The 18,881-nt window shown below is 43.7% G+C and overlaps 1 protein-coding gene across 1 annotated transcript in view; it reads left to right on the plus strand.

Moving 5' to 3' along the window:
- The first annotated feature begins 1,752 nt into the window (after nt 1-1,752).
- Nucleotides 1,753-18,881, plus strand: part of slc26a3.1 (solute carrier family 26 member 3) — a 23,517-nt gene continuing 6,388 nt past the window's right edge. Inside the window, exons 1-11 of the mRNA XM_034074751.1 lie at nt 1,753-1,880; nt 3,058-3,197; nt 4,169-4,279; nt 4,825-4,985; nt 7,042-7,206; nt 8,609-8,761; nt 8,891-8,973; nt 9,730-9,877; nt 15,983-16,096; nt 16,247-16,324; nt 17,390-17,485. Of these exons, the coding sequence (XP_033930642.1) occupies nt 1,753-1,880; nt 3,058-3,197; nt 4,169-4,279; nt 4,825-4,985; nt 7,042-7,206; nt 8,609-8,761; nt 8,891-8,973; nt 9,730-9,877; nt 15,983-16,096; nt 16,247-16,324; nt 17,390-17,485 (1,377 nt within the window). The remainder of the gene's footprint in view (nt 1,881-3,057; nt 3,198-4,168; nt 4,280-4,824; nt 4,986-7,041; nt 7,207-8,608; nt 8,762-8,890; nt 8,974-9,729; nt 9,878-15,982; nt 16,097-16,246; nt 16,325-17,389; nt 17,486-18,881) is intronic.

The raw sequence follows: 18,881 nt of genomic DNA on the forward strand, positions 1-18,881 counted from the left end.
CCTCCACGAAGTTTCAACACTTTTTTTAAATATAGGTAACCAACCTCAAGTGTCTCTTGCCTTCATAATGATTATGGATTCAATGAACTTACCCAACAGAAACAAACTTAAAGAGGCCCTATTCTGCTTTTTGGAGATTTCCCTTTCCTTTAATTTAGCACCCTAGCACTCCAACACATTGTATGTGATAGGCTAAGAGGCGGGAAATCTCAAACGGAGCGTCCACACTACAGCTTCAAAAAAAGCTTGGAGCTGGGCGTGTCTGGAGCTTGGGGATTTTATTCAACACGACCAACAACCAATCACATGAATCTCCCGCCCCCGACATACAAAGCAAAAACCCCCGGGGATTTTATGGGAGCAATATATATATATATATAAACTCCCCAAACAGGCGAAAACCTACCAGTTTCACCCACTGTCTCTGCCACCTCCCTCCATGCCGGGTTCCTCCGGTTTGTGTCCCGGTAGGTGAAGAGGGTCTGGTCATACAAAACCGGGTGATTTGCTACGGCGATAATTAGTTTCTCCTCCAACTTTTTTTGAAATATAGAAATGAACGGCGGGATATCTCTCCCAGCTTAGACGCGGTTTTCCGATTTTCCGAAACGGGATTTGATTGGCTGGCACTGGCTAATGTTCAACTTCTGACGCCGGAGACGGCGGAGACGGACCGCTCTGCTACCCACAATTCAGTTCGGCGAAAAAGCGAGGCAACGTGACGTCACCCCATTCAAAGTGAATGGGCAGATTGGAGTTGTCGACGCTGTAGTGTGGACGGGCCGTAAGCGGTTGACCAATCACAACAGAGCTGGCTAGCTAACCAATCAGAGCAGACTGGGCTCTGGTTTCAGACAGAGGGTGAAAAGAGGTGCTGCAGCACAGGCAGTATGAGAAAAATAAAGAGCTTTTTGAACATTAAAGCATGGAGACACTACATACTGATATACACCTGAACATCAGCAGGAGAGGACTCTTTAAAGTAGAGACACTACATACTGATATACACCTTAACATCAGCAGGAGAGGACTCTTTAAAGTAGAGACACTGCATACTGATATACACCTGAACATCAGCAGGAGAGGACTCTTTAAAGTAGAGACACTACATACTGATATACACCTGAACATCAGCAGGAGAGGACTCTTTAAAGTAGAGACACTACATACTGATATACACCTGAACATCAGCAGGAGAGGACTCTTTAAAGTAGAGACACTACATACTGATATACAGCTGAACATCAGCAGGAGAGGACTCTTTAAAGTAGAGACACTACATACTGATATACACCTGAACATCAGCAGGAGAGAACTCTTTAAAGTAGAGACACTACATACTGATAAACACCTGAACATCAGCAGGAGAGGACTCTTTAAAGTAGAGACACTAAATACTAATATGACCCTGAAAATGAGCAGAATATATCCCCTTTCATTTTTCTTCAATTAAAAGTATTATTTCAAATATAAATTGCTCACTGATACTAAGCCAAAAACCAATCTCAACATGTGGAAATACCTTGTGCACAATTTCCTTATGCAAGAGGCTGAAGCAAAGATTTTAAAATGTTTTTACATATCACACAATGGATCATAAATCTGCTTAATGATTGAACAGAGTGAAGACAAAACCGGCGTAGAGATGAGATCGATTTGTGATTACAGATAAGATAACAGGGAGGCGGCGGGCAAAGGTTTTTATAGAATTCTTCCTCCAGAACCTCTCACATTATCTGGGATCTGTCAGACATGGTGACTTTTAGGAAACAATATGTGGTGTCCAGACCCGTGTACTCTGATGACAGCTTTGATGAAGACCATCAAAAAATCTACAGGCTGCAGAAAACCTCCTTGGATCATTTGAAAGCTTATCTGACGTAAGTGAACCCGGAGATTTGACTTCATAACTTTGAGATATTCTGCAAAATAGGTGTCAGATTTTCATATATGATAACTTTATGCATCAGTTTGCACTTTAAAGCAGATATCTTGGCGTTCGTTACCAAATTATAGAAAGTGCTGTATGAACATATTTAGGTTTAAGAAAAAGTGTAAATAATAATATTCAAATGATTAGACAGTATGGAGATGTCAGGTAACCTGTTTCGCTGATGCTCGATTGTTGTGTTGACTTTTGATCGTGTTTTTTGGTTTGTATTGTAAAATAATAACCTACTTTTAAACTGTAAGCTGTTATTTGGCCCTCCATAGTGTTTATTTTACAGACACATATTTTTATCGTTCAGTCAATTTGTATATATTTTACTTTTTAGTTCTGATCTATTTTGAGATGTTTCCATTTTATGTTTGTTATTTTTTACTCTTTTTCAAATTATACGCAATGCCTTGTTTTAACATGCTGCTGTGACTGAAACATTTCCCAATTTAAGATCAATTATCTATGTTACTTGTAAGGGAAACTTCTGTTGCAATGGAAAGTCAGGACTCAGAGAGACACGGGATGAGCAGGAGTTCTGAATGTCAAGCACTGATATTTATTGAGAGACCAAACGGCCGGAGGGTTCACAAGGCATATTCACATCTCTACAGATGACCTGCCCCACAAACTCTGAAGACAAAAGGGCACAGCGCAGAACTATACATTAAGAAAGGAGTGGCCTATATTCCCGCCTCTGGTAATCAATACCAGACCCTGGAACAAAAACTGTTTGTATGGCAACTTCTCATGTGCCCATACCCCTCCCCTACAGGAAAGGCAAAGGACCTTTTTACCTGTGTCTTCCTGAGAAATTACTTGCAGGAACATGCGAGAAAGACTGAGAATCTTAAAACACAAAGAGATATCCTTAAAATATTCTCTGACAATTACTAGTATTGGTTGTAAGCAGCTGTTATTGACAGACAATCTATTTTGAGTAATGGGTCAAATAAGACTCTCTTTCCTTGCTCCTTTCCATCATAAACTACAAATAAAATCAGCATACATGTTTGTGTGTTATAATAATTGCCAAGAGTGGAATAAAACTAATAATAAATATAGGATTTGATGAAATTGTGTCAAAGGAAAATGCTCTGTCTTTCTGTTGAATCCAGCTGTGACTCAAAACGAGCCAAGAATGCAGTCCTCTCTTTTCTGCCCATCATTGGCTGGATGAGGATCTACAGAGTTAGAGAGTGGCTGCTGGGAGATGTTGTTTCTGGGATCAGCACTGGAATGTTGGCCATTATGCAAGGTGAGGTTTTCCGATCCGGTTTTAAAACTATGCACAGCACTGAAACAGCGCTTTTAATGACATCCTTTTATCTACTGACTCTGGGGACTGCGTTGTGCTCCTACTTATTGATTTAACTGCTGCTTTCGATACAGTCGACCATGACATCCTGATTTCTCGCTTGGAGCAGTGGGTGGGCATTGAGGGGAAAGCCCTGGAATGGTTCAGGTCATATCTGAAGGACAGAACTTTCTCTGTCAGCCTTGGTGACTCCGAGTCATCCTCTGCTCCACTCCTGTATGGGGTCCCACAGGGCTCAGTATTTGGCCCCCTGCTATTTTCCCTCTATTTGCTCCCTCTTGGGTCCATACTTAGAAAGCACGGCAAATGCGGATGCAACTGACTTCACTGATGTAATTGAAAAAAGGGCTTAAGATAACACTTTATTGATCCCAGACAGGGATATAAAGGAGTGGCAGCAGCAAAGGAAGTTCACACCATAAACTGTGAAGTCTTTATCTTTAAGGGTGTTCTCTAACAATGTTTGTCAGTTGCCAAGATGTCATAACAACCTTTTTGTTGTATTTGTTTTTTTTAATATGCCAAATGTATGATACTCGCCTCAGCTGTACTGTGCATTATGCTAATTAGCATGCTAGCTAGAGAAAACTAATGCATTGTACACGGTCAAAAATTGCTAAACTAATGTGTTAGCATGTTGACGTAGCATTAAGCTACAGTAGGAAACAACAAGAGCTTCTAGCATGGCTAACACTTTTGTGGTTAAATGTCTGCAAATGTAATCCACAGTAGTATTGGTTAGCTTAGCAACAACAAGCTTATTTTGGTAATTTAGCAGCCATTTTGTGAATCTTTACCAGGTTTAGGGCCGAAAAACCTGCTTTTTAGAGATTTTTTTCAGAGATTTTTTAAATGCAAAATATCCATAATTATTTATTCCGTGTTTGTTGTTTTGCTGTGGTCTCACCCAGGTCTGGCCTTCTCTCTGCTGGCTTCACTGCCTCCCAGCTACGGCCTCTTCACAGCTTTCTTCCCCATGCTAACATACTTCTTCCTCGGTACTTCCAGACATATTTCCGTAGGTACGTCATGCAATGCTTAGGCTATAATATTGTTGCATACATTTGCTCTAAAACAACAACTTGACTTTCAATAACTTTTAAGCTGGACATTCTTGGAAATAGGATAAGTAACTATGCTGTTTCAATCTAAACTCTTTATTATCACAATTCCCATATCTTCATTTTTGATAAACTGTCCCTAAAGGCCTCCAACTAATAAAAACTTTTATGAAATCAGACACATCACTTATCAAAGACCAAGTGCTACCGAGGTGTCCCTGAGCAAGGCACCGTTCCCTACACTGCTCCCCGGGCGCCGTACATAATGGCATCCCACTGCTCCTAACACTAGGATGGGTCAAGGCAGAGAAACCGTTTTGTTACATAGTACCTGTACTACGTAATGACAATAAGTGGAATCATCATCATCAGCCTTATCTTTTTGAAACAAGATGTGTTGAGATAAGATTGGGTGTAATCACACCCAATCTTATCTCAACACCTCAACACACACCATCATCACCTTGACACACACATTCCTCACCTCAACACACACCTTCCTGCAGGCTCCTTCCCAGTCCTGAGCCTGATGGTGGGAGCGGTGGTGACCCGCCTCGTTCCAGAAGTCGGACAACCGGCAAACATCAGTGGTTTTGATGGTTTGACCCAGGACCAGCAGAGAGTCCTGGTGGCCTCTTCTGTGACCTTCCTCATGGGGATTTTCCAGGTACATCTGTCTTCATACCTGTTGGGAAAATGCAATATCAGAGTCCACATGATAACAAAGGTATTCCAACTGTATGTGTACATGACAGGATGTATGATTACCTAGAAGAGCATCAGGACTGTTTTAGGCATATGATAGCTATGTGATTAACATGGCTATCATATATCATTATAGGCTCTGCACTTTCCCTCCTCACCTCATACCTCAAAGACCGCACCTACAGGGTAACTTGGAGAGGGTCTGAGTCCGACCCTTGTCAATTAACTACAGGGGTCCCTCAGGGCTCTGTTCTTGGTCCCCTCCTCTTCTCCCTGTACACAAACTCGCTCGGATCTGTCATTAGCCTGCATGGTTTTTCATACCACTGCTACGCTGACGACAGCCAACTAATTCTGTCCTTTCCCCGCTCAGAGACCCAGGTCGTCGCACGCATCTCTGCTTGTTTAGCTAACATCTCTCAGTGGATGTCTGCTCATCATCTCAAGCTCAACCTTGACAAAACTGAACTGCTTTTCCTTCCGGGAAAAGATTGTCCCACTCTTGACCTGACTATCAACATCGGCACCTCTGTTGTTTCCCCGACTCAGACTGCAAGGAATCTGGGTGTGACCCTATAACAACCTGTCCTTCACTGCAAACATAGCTGCTACAACCCGCTGCTGCAGATACACGCTTTACCACATCAGGAGGATGCGTCCCCAGCTGACCCAGAAAGTGACGCAGGTTCTGGTTCAGGCTCTCGTCAGCTCACGCCTAGACTGCTGCAACTCCCTCCTGGCTGGTCTACCTGCATGTGCCCTCCGACCTCTGCAGCTCATCCAGAATGCAGCGGCTCGTCTGGTCTTCAACCTTCCTACATGTTCCCACCCCACTCCGCTCCTCCGCTCCCTCCACTGGCTTCCGGTAACTGCTAGAATCCACTTCAAGACACTGGTGCTTGCGTACCATGCTGCGAATGGACCTGGCCCTTCCTACATCCAGGACATGGTTAAACCGTACACCCCAGCGCGTGCACTACGCTCTGCATCAACCAAACGACTCGCTGCACCCTCGCTGCGAAGGGGGACCCAAGTTCCCATCAGCAGAAACACGTGGGTTTGCTATCCTGGCTCCAAGATGGTGGAATGAGCTCCCATTGACATCAGGACAGCAGAAAGCTTACACACCTTCCGGCGCAGACTGAAAACTCATCTCTTTCGACTCCACTTCGAGCGATAGAACTACTAACAAAGAACTGCTAACAGAGCACTTATATATTAATAAAGGACTGGCTTATCTAAAGCCAGTTGAGTAGCACTTGAAATACTTGGCTCTATGAAACCTGATGTACTTATATGATTCTGTTTTCTTCAAGGTTGTGTTTTCCTGGTCGAATGTACTTATTGTAAGTCGCTTTGGATAAAAGCTTCAGCTAAATGCAATGTAATGTAATGTAATGATTCAGCCTCTATGGAGAGAGACATATGACAAGCATGGTCATTTCTGACGAGGAGCTAATCTGAAGTAAACATTGAATACTGCTTTCTATTCCTCCATCTTGTGACTGTGTAACACCTCTCTTGGATATCAGCATGTGAAGGACACTGTTCAGGAACTAGCTGATGCTGTGTATGTGATGACTACTTCCATTCTTGAGAGGATCATAAATACATACATGGATCCTGATTATTGAAGCTCAAGCCGGTGACCAGTGATATTTTTCAAACAATACCACACCCTTTGTCATGGTTGAGCAGAGCAGGTTGGAACACTTTGTTAACATTAAAATATAAGTCAAAGTTAAAAACACATACAGCAAACAGGCCATAACTGGGATCCAACAGAAAACCAGAACTTAAACACATGCAGAACTAATCACAAGGAAGAAGACACAGCTGGGAAGGGCAGGAAAAACACACCAGGTGAACAGAATCAGGTAATGAAACAGGAGGGAAACCACAGAGACAGGAAGTAAAATCAGACATAACACAAGGGGTGAACAGCTTTCAAAATAAAACACAAACAGATCGTGACATTTCAAAATAAAAGCGTATTTTTCCCTCGTTATTTCACCCAGCTTGCCATGGGTGTCCTGCAGGTGGGCTTCATCGTCAGGTACCTGTCCGATACTCTGGTTTCCGGCTTCACCACAGCCGCTGCCGTCCACATCCTGGTGTCCCAGCTCAAGTTTGTGTTGGGGTTAACGGTTCCAGGCATCAACGGTCCACTCGCTCTCATATATGTAAGTCAAGGATGCATCATTGTTGATACTTTCTTTTTTTTCAAACTAGCAAAGAGGAGAGAAACTATAGCTTTAAACATACAGACAGTTGTGAGAGGAAACACAACTCCACAAACGTCAGTGTTTTGAGTGAAAGAATGTATACTAATTTCTACGGCTAGAATCTTGAACAATAGATACACATTTCAGATTGCTAAGCTTCATAATATGTCTTTCTTTCTGTCTCACTTCTTGACATGGCTCTAATACGATGATGCACATGCATTCAGGACAACATCAATTGACTGTAAAGCAGTAATGGATATGTTTACAGACCACCTTCTGCAGTATGCTGATATCTAAATGAAACCATGGGAATATGTAGTAGTGAAAGCTGAAGGAAAACCACTTCAGAATTTGAAATGCATAATATTTATGTAGTGCAGCTTTTCATGTGACATTCGAACCAGCAGGCTGTCGATTGAATTAAAGTGAGATATGGCCCAGAATCCAAATTACACTAATAATAAATTACATCTCATTTTTTATTTGTTAGATGCTTTTATCTAAAGCGACTTACATACATTCAGTACTGTGGACAATCCCCACAGGAGCAATTTGGGGTGAAGTGTCTTGCCCAGGGACACAACGACATGCTGACTGCAGTGGGACTCGAACTTGCTACCCCCTGATTCCAAGTCCAGCACACTATCCACTGAGCCACAGCTCACACATATAGCGCCTTTCAAGGGACCCAAGGTCGCTGTGCATGGTGGACAAACAAAGCAAACAGACAATCAAAGGGCAAACAACAAATAAAGGAAGCCGGGGGACCAAGAAAGGGCTCGGGCCCGAAGGCCGGGGTGATCAGGTGTGTTTTTAATGATGGTCCGAAGACGTCCAGGGAGGCAGCATTTACGGATCTCGGCAGGAAGTGCATTCCAGAGGGTGGGGGCCGCAACACTGAACGCCCTGTCGGCAACAGCTCGGAGGCGAGAGCGGGGGATGGAGAGCAGGCCCGTGTCTGAGGACCGCAGACTCCGAGAAGGGGTGTAGGGATGGAGGAGGTCCGATAAGTACTGGGGGGCGAGGGCATGGAGGGACTTGTACGTGAGGAGGAGTGTTTTGTACTGAATCCGGGACTTGACCGGCAGCCGGTGGAGGTGGATGAGGGTGGGGGTGATGTGGTGCCATGGCTTGGTGTGGGTGTGAAGCCTGGCGGCAGAGTTCTGGACGTATCGGAGCCTGTCCAGGGTTTGGCCGGGAACCCCGGACAGGACTCCATTGCAGTAGTCCAGACGGGATGTGATGAAGGCGAGTACGAGGGTTTCTGCCACAGAGTCAGAGAGTGAAGGCCGGAGTCTGGCAATGTTTTCGAGGTGGTCGAAGGCGGATTTGGTGAGTTTCCACTTCTTTTGCACAGACCCTGGAGAAGGTCTTTGTCCAGATCACCTCCACCAACATCTGCGACCTGGTGATGTCCATCGTGATCATGGTGGTGGTTTTCATCGTGAAGGAGCTGAACGACCGATACAAAGCCAGGCTTCCTGTGCCCATCCCCATAGAGGTTATCATGGTGAGAGGAGACTATCTTATGAACTACAAATCCTGTTGACATTACAACCAAAGTATAACAACGTTGATGTGTTCAAGCTAGCTGGGATTGAAGACTTGTTTCTCTCCATGCGTGTCTTTGCTCTCACAGACTGTCATAGCTTGCGGTGTTTCCTATGGCTTCAACTTCGAGACGAGATATGATGTTGAAGTTGTTGGCAAAATGGTTAGTGGGTAAGTTTTGCAGTGGATTCTAAGTCAAAATCAAGCTGGCTGATTTCTATGTTTGGTAATACAGTTAAAGCAAGACATCTTGACTCAAGTAAAACTAACAATACCCCAATTGTGAAACACTAAATACTGGATTTTAAGATTTTAAGAAATACTATAAAGGCATAATCTGCTAAATGTGCTCAAAATATACAAAGTAAGAGTAGAAAACAGAATTGTATAGATTGTATAATAGTTTTTTAATGCTGATGAATCTATGTAACAGAATTATAATTTAGTTTGAAGATGGTTGACCGAATACGATGTTTTTAAAAGTTCACAAGATAAATCTGAGAGAGGTCATAAGATAAAGAGAAAAATTAAGAAAAAACTAACTTCTGCTACTCAAATGTACATAATTTAATTGACCTTTCTTTAATATTTTGTGAAATATTGAATTATTTACCTAATTTAAAGATTATGTAATGAAAAACTATAGGGAAATGTTGAGGTAACACTACTGGAACAAGACAACAACTCGATTTATTTTGTATAAAGAGTCAGAAGCTCCAAAGGTTGGGAACCACGGTTTAATTGTTTAAAATGAAATGTATTTTATGACCTAATGAAACAATACACAATAAGTGTAGTAGTGTAAAAAGTACAAACATTCAGTCTTTAAGTCTTAATAAATGGTCCCTCAAAATTGAATTTAAGTACAACAAGTATTGAGCTATATATCCTATGAATGTACTGTGAAAACACTGTTTTAATTTTCAGGTATGAGTCTCCTATCGCGCCAAATATTGAAGTATTTCAGGAGAGTGCAGTTGAAGCTTTTCCCATCGCCATCGTGGGCTTTGCTGTTGCCTTCTCTGTGGCCAAAGTCTACTCCATCAAACACGACTACACCATCGATGGAAACCAGGTGAGCTTTGTGTGGTCATTCCTGGCTCTCATGGCAGACAAATAGTTAATTTGTTGCCAGTGGCGGACTGGCCATCGGGACGAATCGCGATGGGCCGGTGTTGTGTCAAATTATGCACCCCCATCATCAGGGGTGGACTGGGGGGGGAAAGTGGCCCGGGGATTAATTGACAGACAGGCCCACTTAATGCGCGGCATGTATCGGCCGGCCGGCGACGAAAGTATGTTACTTAACAAAAAACCCTGCATTTTATGTTAATTTGGACAATTATTCATATAGTAATCACATTGAGCCCTTGAGTTGCTAGAGCAAAATAGTTACAGCATATATTTAGTGATTTTAATGTTAACAGATCATTGATGCAATAACATTTGGACCCAATTTGCCTGACTTGACACACGGAATAAAACATGGGCGACGTACGAAGCATCCTCAATGTGGGTGAGACAATTTAACAGGGGGTGTGGGCAGGTGATGGACCTCACCTCCTCTAGGGGGGTCCGGGGGCAAGCTCCCCCGGGAAGATTTTTTTTTTAAATGTTGAAGTTAAATGCATCAATCTGGTGCACTTTGAGAGCAACATTACATTACATTACATTACATTGCATTTAGCTGACGCTTTTATCCAAAGCGACTTACAATAAGTACATTCGACCAGGAAGACACAACCTTGAAGAAAACAGAATCATATAAGAACATCAGGTTTCAAAGAGCCAATCGTTTCAAGTGCTACTCAACTGGCTTTAGATAAGCCAGTCCTTTATTAGTATATAAGTGCTCTGTTAGCAGTTCTTTGTTAGTCATTCTATCGCTCGAAGTGGAGTCGAAAGAGATGAGTTTTCAGTCTGCGCCGGAAGGTGTGTAAGCTTTCTGCGGTCCTGATTTCAATGGGGAGCTCATTCCACCATTTTGGAGCCAGGATAGCAAATCCACGTGTTTTTGCTGATGGGAACTTGGGTCCCCCTCGCAGCGAGGGTGCAGCGAGTCGTTTGGCTGATGCAGAGCGTAGAGCACGTGCTGGGGTGTACGGTTTAACCATGTCCTGGATGCAGGAAGGGCCAGATCCATTCGCAGCATGGTACGCAAGTACCAGTGTCTTGAAGTGGATTCTAGCAGTTACCGGAAGCCAGTGGAGGGAGCGGAGGAGCGGCGTGGTGTGGGAGAATTTTGGAAGGTTGAAGACCAGACGAGCCGCTGCATTCTGGATGAGCTGCAGAGGTCGGATGGCACATGCAGGTAGACCAGCCAGGAGGGAGTTGCAGTAGTCTAGGCGTGAGGTGACGAGAGCCTGGACCAGAACCTGCGTCGCTTTCTGGGTCAGCTGGGGACGTATCCTCCTGATGTTGTAAAGCGTGTATCTGCAGCAGCGGGTTGTAGCAGCGATGTTTGCAGTAAACGACAGGTTGTTATCCAGGATCACGCCCAGAGTCCTTGCAGTCTGGGTCGGGGAAACAACAGAGGTGCCGATGTTGATAGTCAGGTCAAGAGAGGGACAATCTTTTCCCGGAAGGAAAAGCACTTCAGTTTTGTCAAGGTTGAGCTTGAGATGATGAGCGGACATCCACTGAGAGATGTTAGCTAGACAAGCAGAGATGCGTGCGACGACCTGGGTCTCTGAGCGGGGAAAGGACAGGATTAATCGGGTGTCGTCAGCGTAGCAGTGGTATGAAAAACCATGCGGGCTAATGACAGATCCGAGCGAGTTTGTGTACAAGGAGAAGAGGAGGGGACCAAGAACAGAGCCCTGAGGGACCCCTGTAGTTAATTGACAAGGGTCGGACTCGGACCCTCTCCAAGCTACCCTGTAGGTGCGGTCTTTGAGGTATGAGGTGAGGAGGGAAAGTGCAGAGCCTGAGACTCCAAGTTCTTGGAGAGTGCGAAGGAGGATCTGATGATTCACCGTGTCGAATGCAGCAGACAGGTCCAACAGGATGAGGACAGAGGAGAGGGAGGCTGCTTTAGCAGTGTGCAGTTCCTCAGTGACAGCAATGAGGGCAGTTTCTGTGGAGTGACCTGCCTTGAAACCAGACTGGTGCGGATCCAGAAGGTTGTTCTGATGGAGATAACAGGAGAGTTGTTTAAAGACAGCGCGTTCAAGTGTTTTAGACAGGAACGGGAGGAGAGAGACAGGCCTGTAGTTTATAACATCAGACGGGTTGAGAGTGGGTTTCTTCAGGAGAGGGTTTACTCTCGCCTCCTTGAGACTGTTTGGAAAGTGACCAGAAGTTAGAGAAGTGTTGATGAAATGGGTGAGAAACGGTAGAATATCAGGAGCGATAGTCTGAAGGAGGGTTGAAGGGATAGGGTCCAGAGGACAGGTGGTAGGGCGGGCAGAGGTAATGAGGGTAAGAACCTCACTTGGAGAGAGAGGGGAAAAGGAGGTTAGTGTGCCGGTTGAAGGTGGCTCAGGTGATCCAGCGGTGAGTAGGGGTGAGTCAGAAAAAGAAGAGCGAATATCGTCAACCTTTTTTTCAAAGTGATTAACAAAGTCGCTTGACAGAAGGGAGGAGGGGGAAGGGGCCTTGGGAGGATCCAAGAGGGTGGAGAAGATGGAAAATAGTTTTTTAGGATTGGAATAAGAAGATTGGATCTTATCTTGAAAGAAAGTGCTTTTTGCCTGAGAGATGGAAGCAGAGAAAGAGGAGAGGAGAGCCTGATAGGTTAGGAGGTCGTCACGGTGTTTGGATTTCCACCGTTTCCGCTCAGCTGCCCTAAGGACGGTTCTATTAGCACGCAGTGCGTCATTTAGCCAGGGAGCAGGAGGGGACTGACGAGCCTGCCGAGATGTGAGAGGACAGAGAGAGTCCAGAGAGGAGGAGAGAGTAGAGAGGAGAGTTTCTGCAGCAGAGTTTGGAGGCAGGAGTTGGAACGAGTCAGAGGAAGGGAGGGCTGAGAGCACCGATGAGGCAAAGGTAGAGGGGGAGAGGGAACGGAGGTTACGGCGGACAAGTGCAGGATGCGAAGAGATTAGTTTGTTATGTTTGGAAAGGGGTAAAGAGAATGAAATGAAGAAGTGATCGGAGGTGTGGAGCGGGTTTACAGAGAGGTTAGAAGTAGTGCAGGTCCTTGAGAATATGAGATCAAGGACACTGCCAGCTTTATGAGTCGGTGGGGATGGAGACAGTGAGAAAGCAAAGGTGGATAACAGAGATGTTAGTTCGTCTATCTTCCCCGTCTGGAGGTTGAAGTCTCCGAGAAGTACAGCGGGAGGGCCGGTTTCAGGGATGTGTGAGAGGAGATGATCTAACTCCTCCAAGAAGTCCCCCAAGGCGCCTGGTGGACGGTAGAGAACAACAATGGTTAATTGTATAGGATGGGTTACTGTGACGGCATGGTGGAAGGAGTGAAGTTAGGTAGCTTGAAGAGGGAGAAGCTCCATTTGGGAGAGAGCAGGAGACCAGTGCCACCTCCTCTGCCAGTGGGTCTGGGTGTATGGGAGAAGGAGTATGCTGTGGAGAGAGCTGCTGGGGTGGATGTGTTGAATGGAGTAATCCAGGTCTCAGTGAGAGCAAGGAAATCCAGAGACTGCAGGGAGGCTTAGCCAGAGATGAAGTCAGCCTTAGGAACAGCTGACTGGCAGTTCCACAGGCCGCCTGAAACTAGATGCTGGATCTCAGTGGAGCACGTGGGATAGACGAGAGCAGGCCGGTTATAGCGATTAGGAGATACACGGGGCCAGTGATAATTGCGAGAAGACACATGAACAGGAATGGAGAAAATACACATGATTATAGCAGGAGGGGCTAGAAAGCTAAAGAAAAGAAAAATAAGACACCAGCGATACTTAGCTCAATCAGAGTAGGATTTGCCTCCTCTTTGCCTCCCTCGTGACTCCCGCAGGACTCTAATGTCTTTGTCGGTCTTACTCCCGCAGGACTCTAATGTCTTTGTCGGTCTTCGGCTGTCTGACGCTGATGCTGACGCTGAAGAAAGAGCTGCCTAAATGGACACCTGATTGCTGAGTTCTCACAGCTATGCTGCCACGCCCCTCTAATCAGTTAACTCTCAACAGCTGATGGGCGATAGCTGACAGGGCGTGCCTATTTAAATGCAGCCGAGATAGATACTGAGAGACCTGTGAGAGTTTCACGTGATCAGATCTGAGATTTAAATTCTCTCAAAAGCGCCCTTTTTCGGTACAGTAAATACAGAAGAGTTATACAGAGTAGAATAACTGAAATAGAGAAGTCTAGTTAAACAAGATTACTTACAGTGGATGCTGCGGCAACAGGTCTTGTCCGCATAGGGTCAGAATGCACACTGGGACTAAATCTATGGCAGTCAGTAGGGGCTTGGACTGTGAGCCGTAGGGTCGCCGGTTAAAGTCCCCGACCAGACCTTTTTGGAGTGTGGACTTCTACTTGGAGAGGTCCCAGTTCACCTCCTGCCCTGCCGTGGTGCCCTTGAGCAAGGCACCAGACAAGGCTGTACCTTTAGTAATGAATATTAAATGTTGTGAGGAAATCTTTCCACCAATAATTCCAATAAGTAATCCAAAATGTATTCACTTCAGGTTACGAAAGTAACTGTAATCAGATTACTCGTTTTTTCAAATGTAACGCGAGCTGAATACAGTTACTTGATTTTTGTATTCTGATTACGTAACGCCGTTACATGTATTCCGTTACAACCCAACCCTGGCCACACCCTGGGCCGGAACACTTACAAATGTGGGCCACATGTAGGATTTAGGCAAAAAAAAAAAGATTTTTTTTATAAACCTTTTTTTTTTGGCCCTCCGGCCCACACACAGCAACGGCCCACCGGGGAAACTCCCGGTATTCCCAATGGCCAGTCCGCTCCTTCCCATCATGAAATGCACCCCTTGTCACGGGAACGCGCATTTGTAAATGAAACGTTAAGACCTTAAAATGATGCTTAAAACGAAAAGTAAACGTCTAGGACTGTGAGTCGCTTAGTGGTAGCTCATAGTCTTGATTCTTGTGGTTCAACTTTTCGCTCCGTATTTTGATGGTAGTGGTGTCGAATCCTGGATTTTGCATTCATTCGTCACTTCTTTTTCAGTGATTTTTTTATTTAATGTGTTTTTTCTTAATTGTGACGTCCTGTCTGTATACACGTGCTTTCAAATGTATTGTTTGATTTTACGTATTGTATTTGACATATTTGTCATATAATAAACAGAATATATGTTTACAATGTTTTTGCCACGTTATGCACCCCTTGCTATCTTACAAAATAAAAGTCTCACATTCATGAAACTTGCTCCATTCATTGGTACTAGTCCTACAACCATACCCTAAAAAATGCTTGAGGATCGGATGAATAGAAACATCTTTTTGGGTGGAGTGCATTTTATGACAGGCCTGCTTATCACAATATGCACCCCCTTGCTATCTTACAAAATTAAAGGGTCACATACATGAAATTTGCTCCATTCATTGGTACTAGTCCTACAACTATACCCTGAAAAAAGTGGGCCGGTCGGACGATGTGGGCCAGTCGGATAAGTCACTAGCACCCCTCCCCCCTGGCAATTTACTAGCGGTACCGAAGTGGGCCGGTCGGATAAGCTGCTAGCATACCCCACCCCCTCGTTGACAATTTACTATCGGTCCCGAGGTGGGCCGGTCGGATAAGTCACTAGCACCCACCCCCCCCCCCCCCCCGGATCGGATAGGGTAATAACTTCACAATTAACTACGTCTGAAAGCAGAAGTCTAGGGCAAATCATTTCAATTCCCTTCGGTGAGTATGTCACAAAATGATTTAAAATGAAAAGTCAAATTCTGAAAAATAAGTGACATTTCGAATTTGAGATGCATTGTGGGACATGTAGTATATGGGCAATATGCTTCTGTAAATCGGCCTGTAACCGTATAATAAACATATGATATTCTTTGCAAGCTCTTGTGGGGCCACAGAAAATGAAGTCACGGGCCGGATTTGGCCCCCGGGCCTTGAGTTTGACACCTCTGCACTATCTGCTAGCTATCCCCAATTTCTAGAAATGTAACTGCATTAGGTCTTAGGTTACCTTTCTTGTATCCTGATTACATGTCATCTGTTACTCCCCAGACCTGCTTTCATGTGTTGCATTTTGTCAGAGAGGTAACTAAAGTCTCTGTGGGTCCTTGATCCCAGGAGCTCATCGCATTTGGAGTGAGCAACATGTTTGGTGCGAGCTTCAAGTCGTTTGCAGCCAGCACCGCTCTGTCCAGGACGGCCTTGCAGGAAAGCTCAGGAGGAAAAACACAGGTCAGAAAACTACACTCACAAATGTTTACAACCGTACAGTTGCATGTTATTGTCTCCGAAAAGAGGTATTATAATGTCGCTCGACAATGTGGTTTAAAGACATTGTAATCCACGATGAAATAAAAGATGAACTTGTTTCTATAAATGCAGATTGCAGGTCTGATCTCTGCCATGATTGCCATGGTTGTGACTGTGGCGCTCGGCTTCCTGCTGGAGCCTCTTCCCATGGTGAGGAACAAAATAAAGGCTTCAAACAATATGTAAATGAATGAAGACCTTAACTACCGTCATGTAAAGACTCACGGTTCCTACGGTCATTACAAACCTGGAAACGTCGTGGAAATTCAAAATGCAAATTCCAGGCCCTGGAAAAGTCATGGAAATGTAACCAAAGTTGCATCAAATATAATTTATATTTTATCTAATCGCCGAAATAGTAATACTATAACAATAATAAATACTGTATCGTATAGTAATGAAACGTAAAACGGCATTTAACTGTCGAGGTGTTGTGCTGCTGAGAGATTTTTACAATAACGCCCTCTCGTCGTACCTGAAAATGGTACAAACAAGTGGCCACATGTGTGATGAAGGTGTTGCGCTGGGCTATATCATGCAATCGAAAGTGAAACTAACCTCGCTCCATTTCGGAGATATTCCCGCGAGAGTGTGGAAAACTTAAATGTATTTATTTCAAAATGTGAAATGTTTCCAATATACTCACGGACCACTAGGGGGCCCTCACGGACACCAGTGGTCCGCGGACCACACTTTGAGAAGCACTGATCTACACTGAACAAAAATATAAACGCAACACTTTTGTTTTTGCTCCCATTTTTCATGAGATGAACTCAAAGATCTAAAACATTTTCTATAAACACAAAATAACCATTTCTCTCAAATATTGTTCACAAATCTGAAAAGATCTGTGATGGTGAGCACTTCTCCTTTGCCGAGAGAATCCATCCCACCTCACAGGTGTGGCATATCAAGATGCTGATTAGACAGCATGATTGTTGCACAGGTGTGCCTTAGGCTGGCCACAATAAAAGGCCACTCTGAAACGTGCAGTTTCGCTTTATTGTTTTTCAAAACTTTTCCCGGGCCAGCTAACCAATCAGAGCAGACTGGGCTCTGGTTTCAGACAGAGGGTGAAAAGAAGTGCTGCAGCACAGGCAGTATGAGAACAATAAAGAGCTTTTTGAACATTAAAGCAAGGAGACATGTCCCAGTAGAGACACTAAATTATGAACCTAAAAATGAGCAGAATATGTCCTTTTTCATATTTGGCAGTCTGTCCTGGGTGCTTTGGTGATCGTCAACCTGAAGGGCATGCTGATGCAGTTCAGAGAAATCCCGTACTTGTGGAGGAGGGACAAACCGGAGTGTGTAAGTGATTACAACGTCTTGCAGCTCACAGCCACATGTTGTTGTTTTTATTTCCTTTATTGTCTTTTAATCTCATGTCTTGTCTGCAGAGGTGGGAAGTATCGGAGTACAAATACTTCGTCACTATACTTAAGTACATTTTTCTGGTATCAGTACTTTACTCCACTACTTATTTTTCTGACGACTTTTTACTTTGACTTCTTACATGTTGAATACAAATACCTGTACTTTCTACTTCTTACATGTTGAACTCAAATACCTGTACTTTCTACTTCTTACATGTTGAACACAAATACCTGTACTTTCTACTTCTCACATGTTGAACTCAAATACCTGTACTTTCTACTTCTCACATGTTGAACACAAATACCTGTACTTTCTACTTCTTACATGGTGAACTCAAATACCTGTACTTTCTACTTCTTACATGTTGAACTCAAATACCTGTACTTTCTACTTCTTACATGGTGAACTCAAATACCTGTACTTTCTACTTCTTACATGTTGAACTCAAATACCTGTACTTTCTACTTCTTACATGTTGAACACAAATACCTGTACTTTCTACTTCTCACATGTTGAACTCAAATACCTGTACTTTCTACTTCTTACATGTTGAACACAAATACCTGTACTTTCTACTTCTCACATGTTGAACTCAAATACCTGTACTTTCTACTTCTTACATGTTGAACACAAATACCTGTACTTTCTACTTCTTACATGTTGAACTCAAATACCTGTACTTTCTACTTCTTACATGTTGAACTCAAATACCTGTACTTTCTACTTCTTACATGTTGAACTCAAATACCTTTACTTTCTACTTCTCACATGTTGAACACAAATACCTGTACTTTCTACTTCTTACATGTTGAACTCAAATACCTGTACTTTCTACTTCTTACATGTTGAACACAAATACCTGTACTTTCTACTTCTTACATGGTGAACTCAAATACCTGTACTTTCTACTTCTTACATGTTGAACTCAAATACCTGTACTTTCTACTTCTTACATGTTGAACACAAATACCTGTACTTTCTACTTCTCACATGTTGAACTCAAATACCTGTACTTTCTACTTCTTACATGTTGAACACAAATACCTGTACTTTCTACTTCTTACATGTTGAACTCAAATACCTTTACTTTCTACTTCTCACATGTTGAACACAAATACCTGTACTTTCTACTTCTTACATGTTGAACACAAATACCTGTACTTTCTACTTCTCACATGTTGAACTCAAATACCTGTACTTTCTACTTCTCACATGTTGAACTCAAATACCTGTACTTTCTACTTCTCACATGTTGAACTCAAATACCTGTACTTTCTACTTCTCTCATTTCCCAAACAGCTGGTTCCTTTAGTCTGAATGTGTGTTGGTG

Source organism: Pseudochaenichthys georgianus, chromosome 23 (genome assembly GCF_902827115.2).
Source record: "Pseudochaenichthys georgianus chromosome 23, fPseGeo1.2, whole genome shotgun sequence".
NCBI classification, from domain to species: Eukaryota; Metazoa; Chordata; class Actinopteri; order Perciformes; family Channichthyidae; genus Pseudochaenichthys; species Pseudochaenichthys georgianus.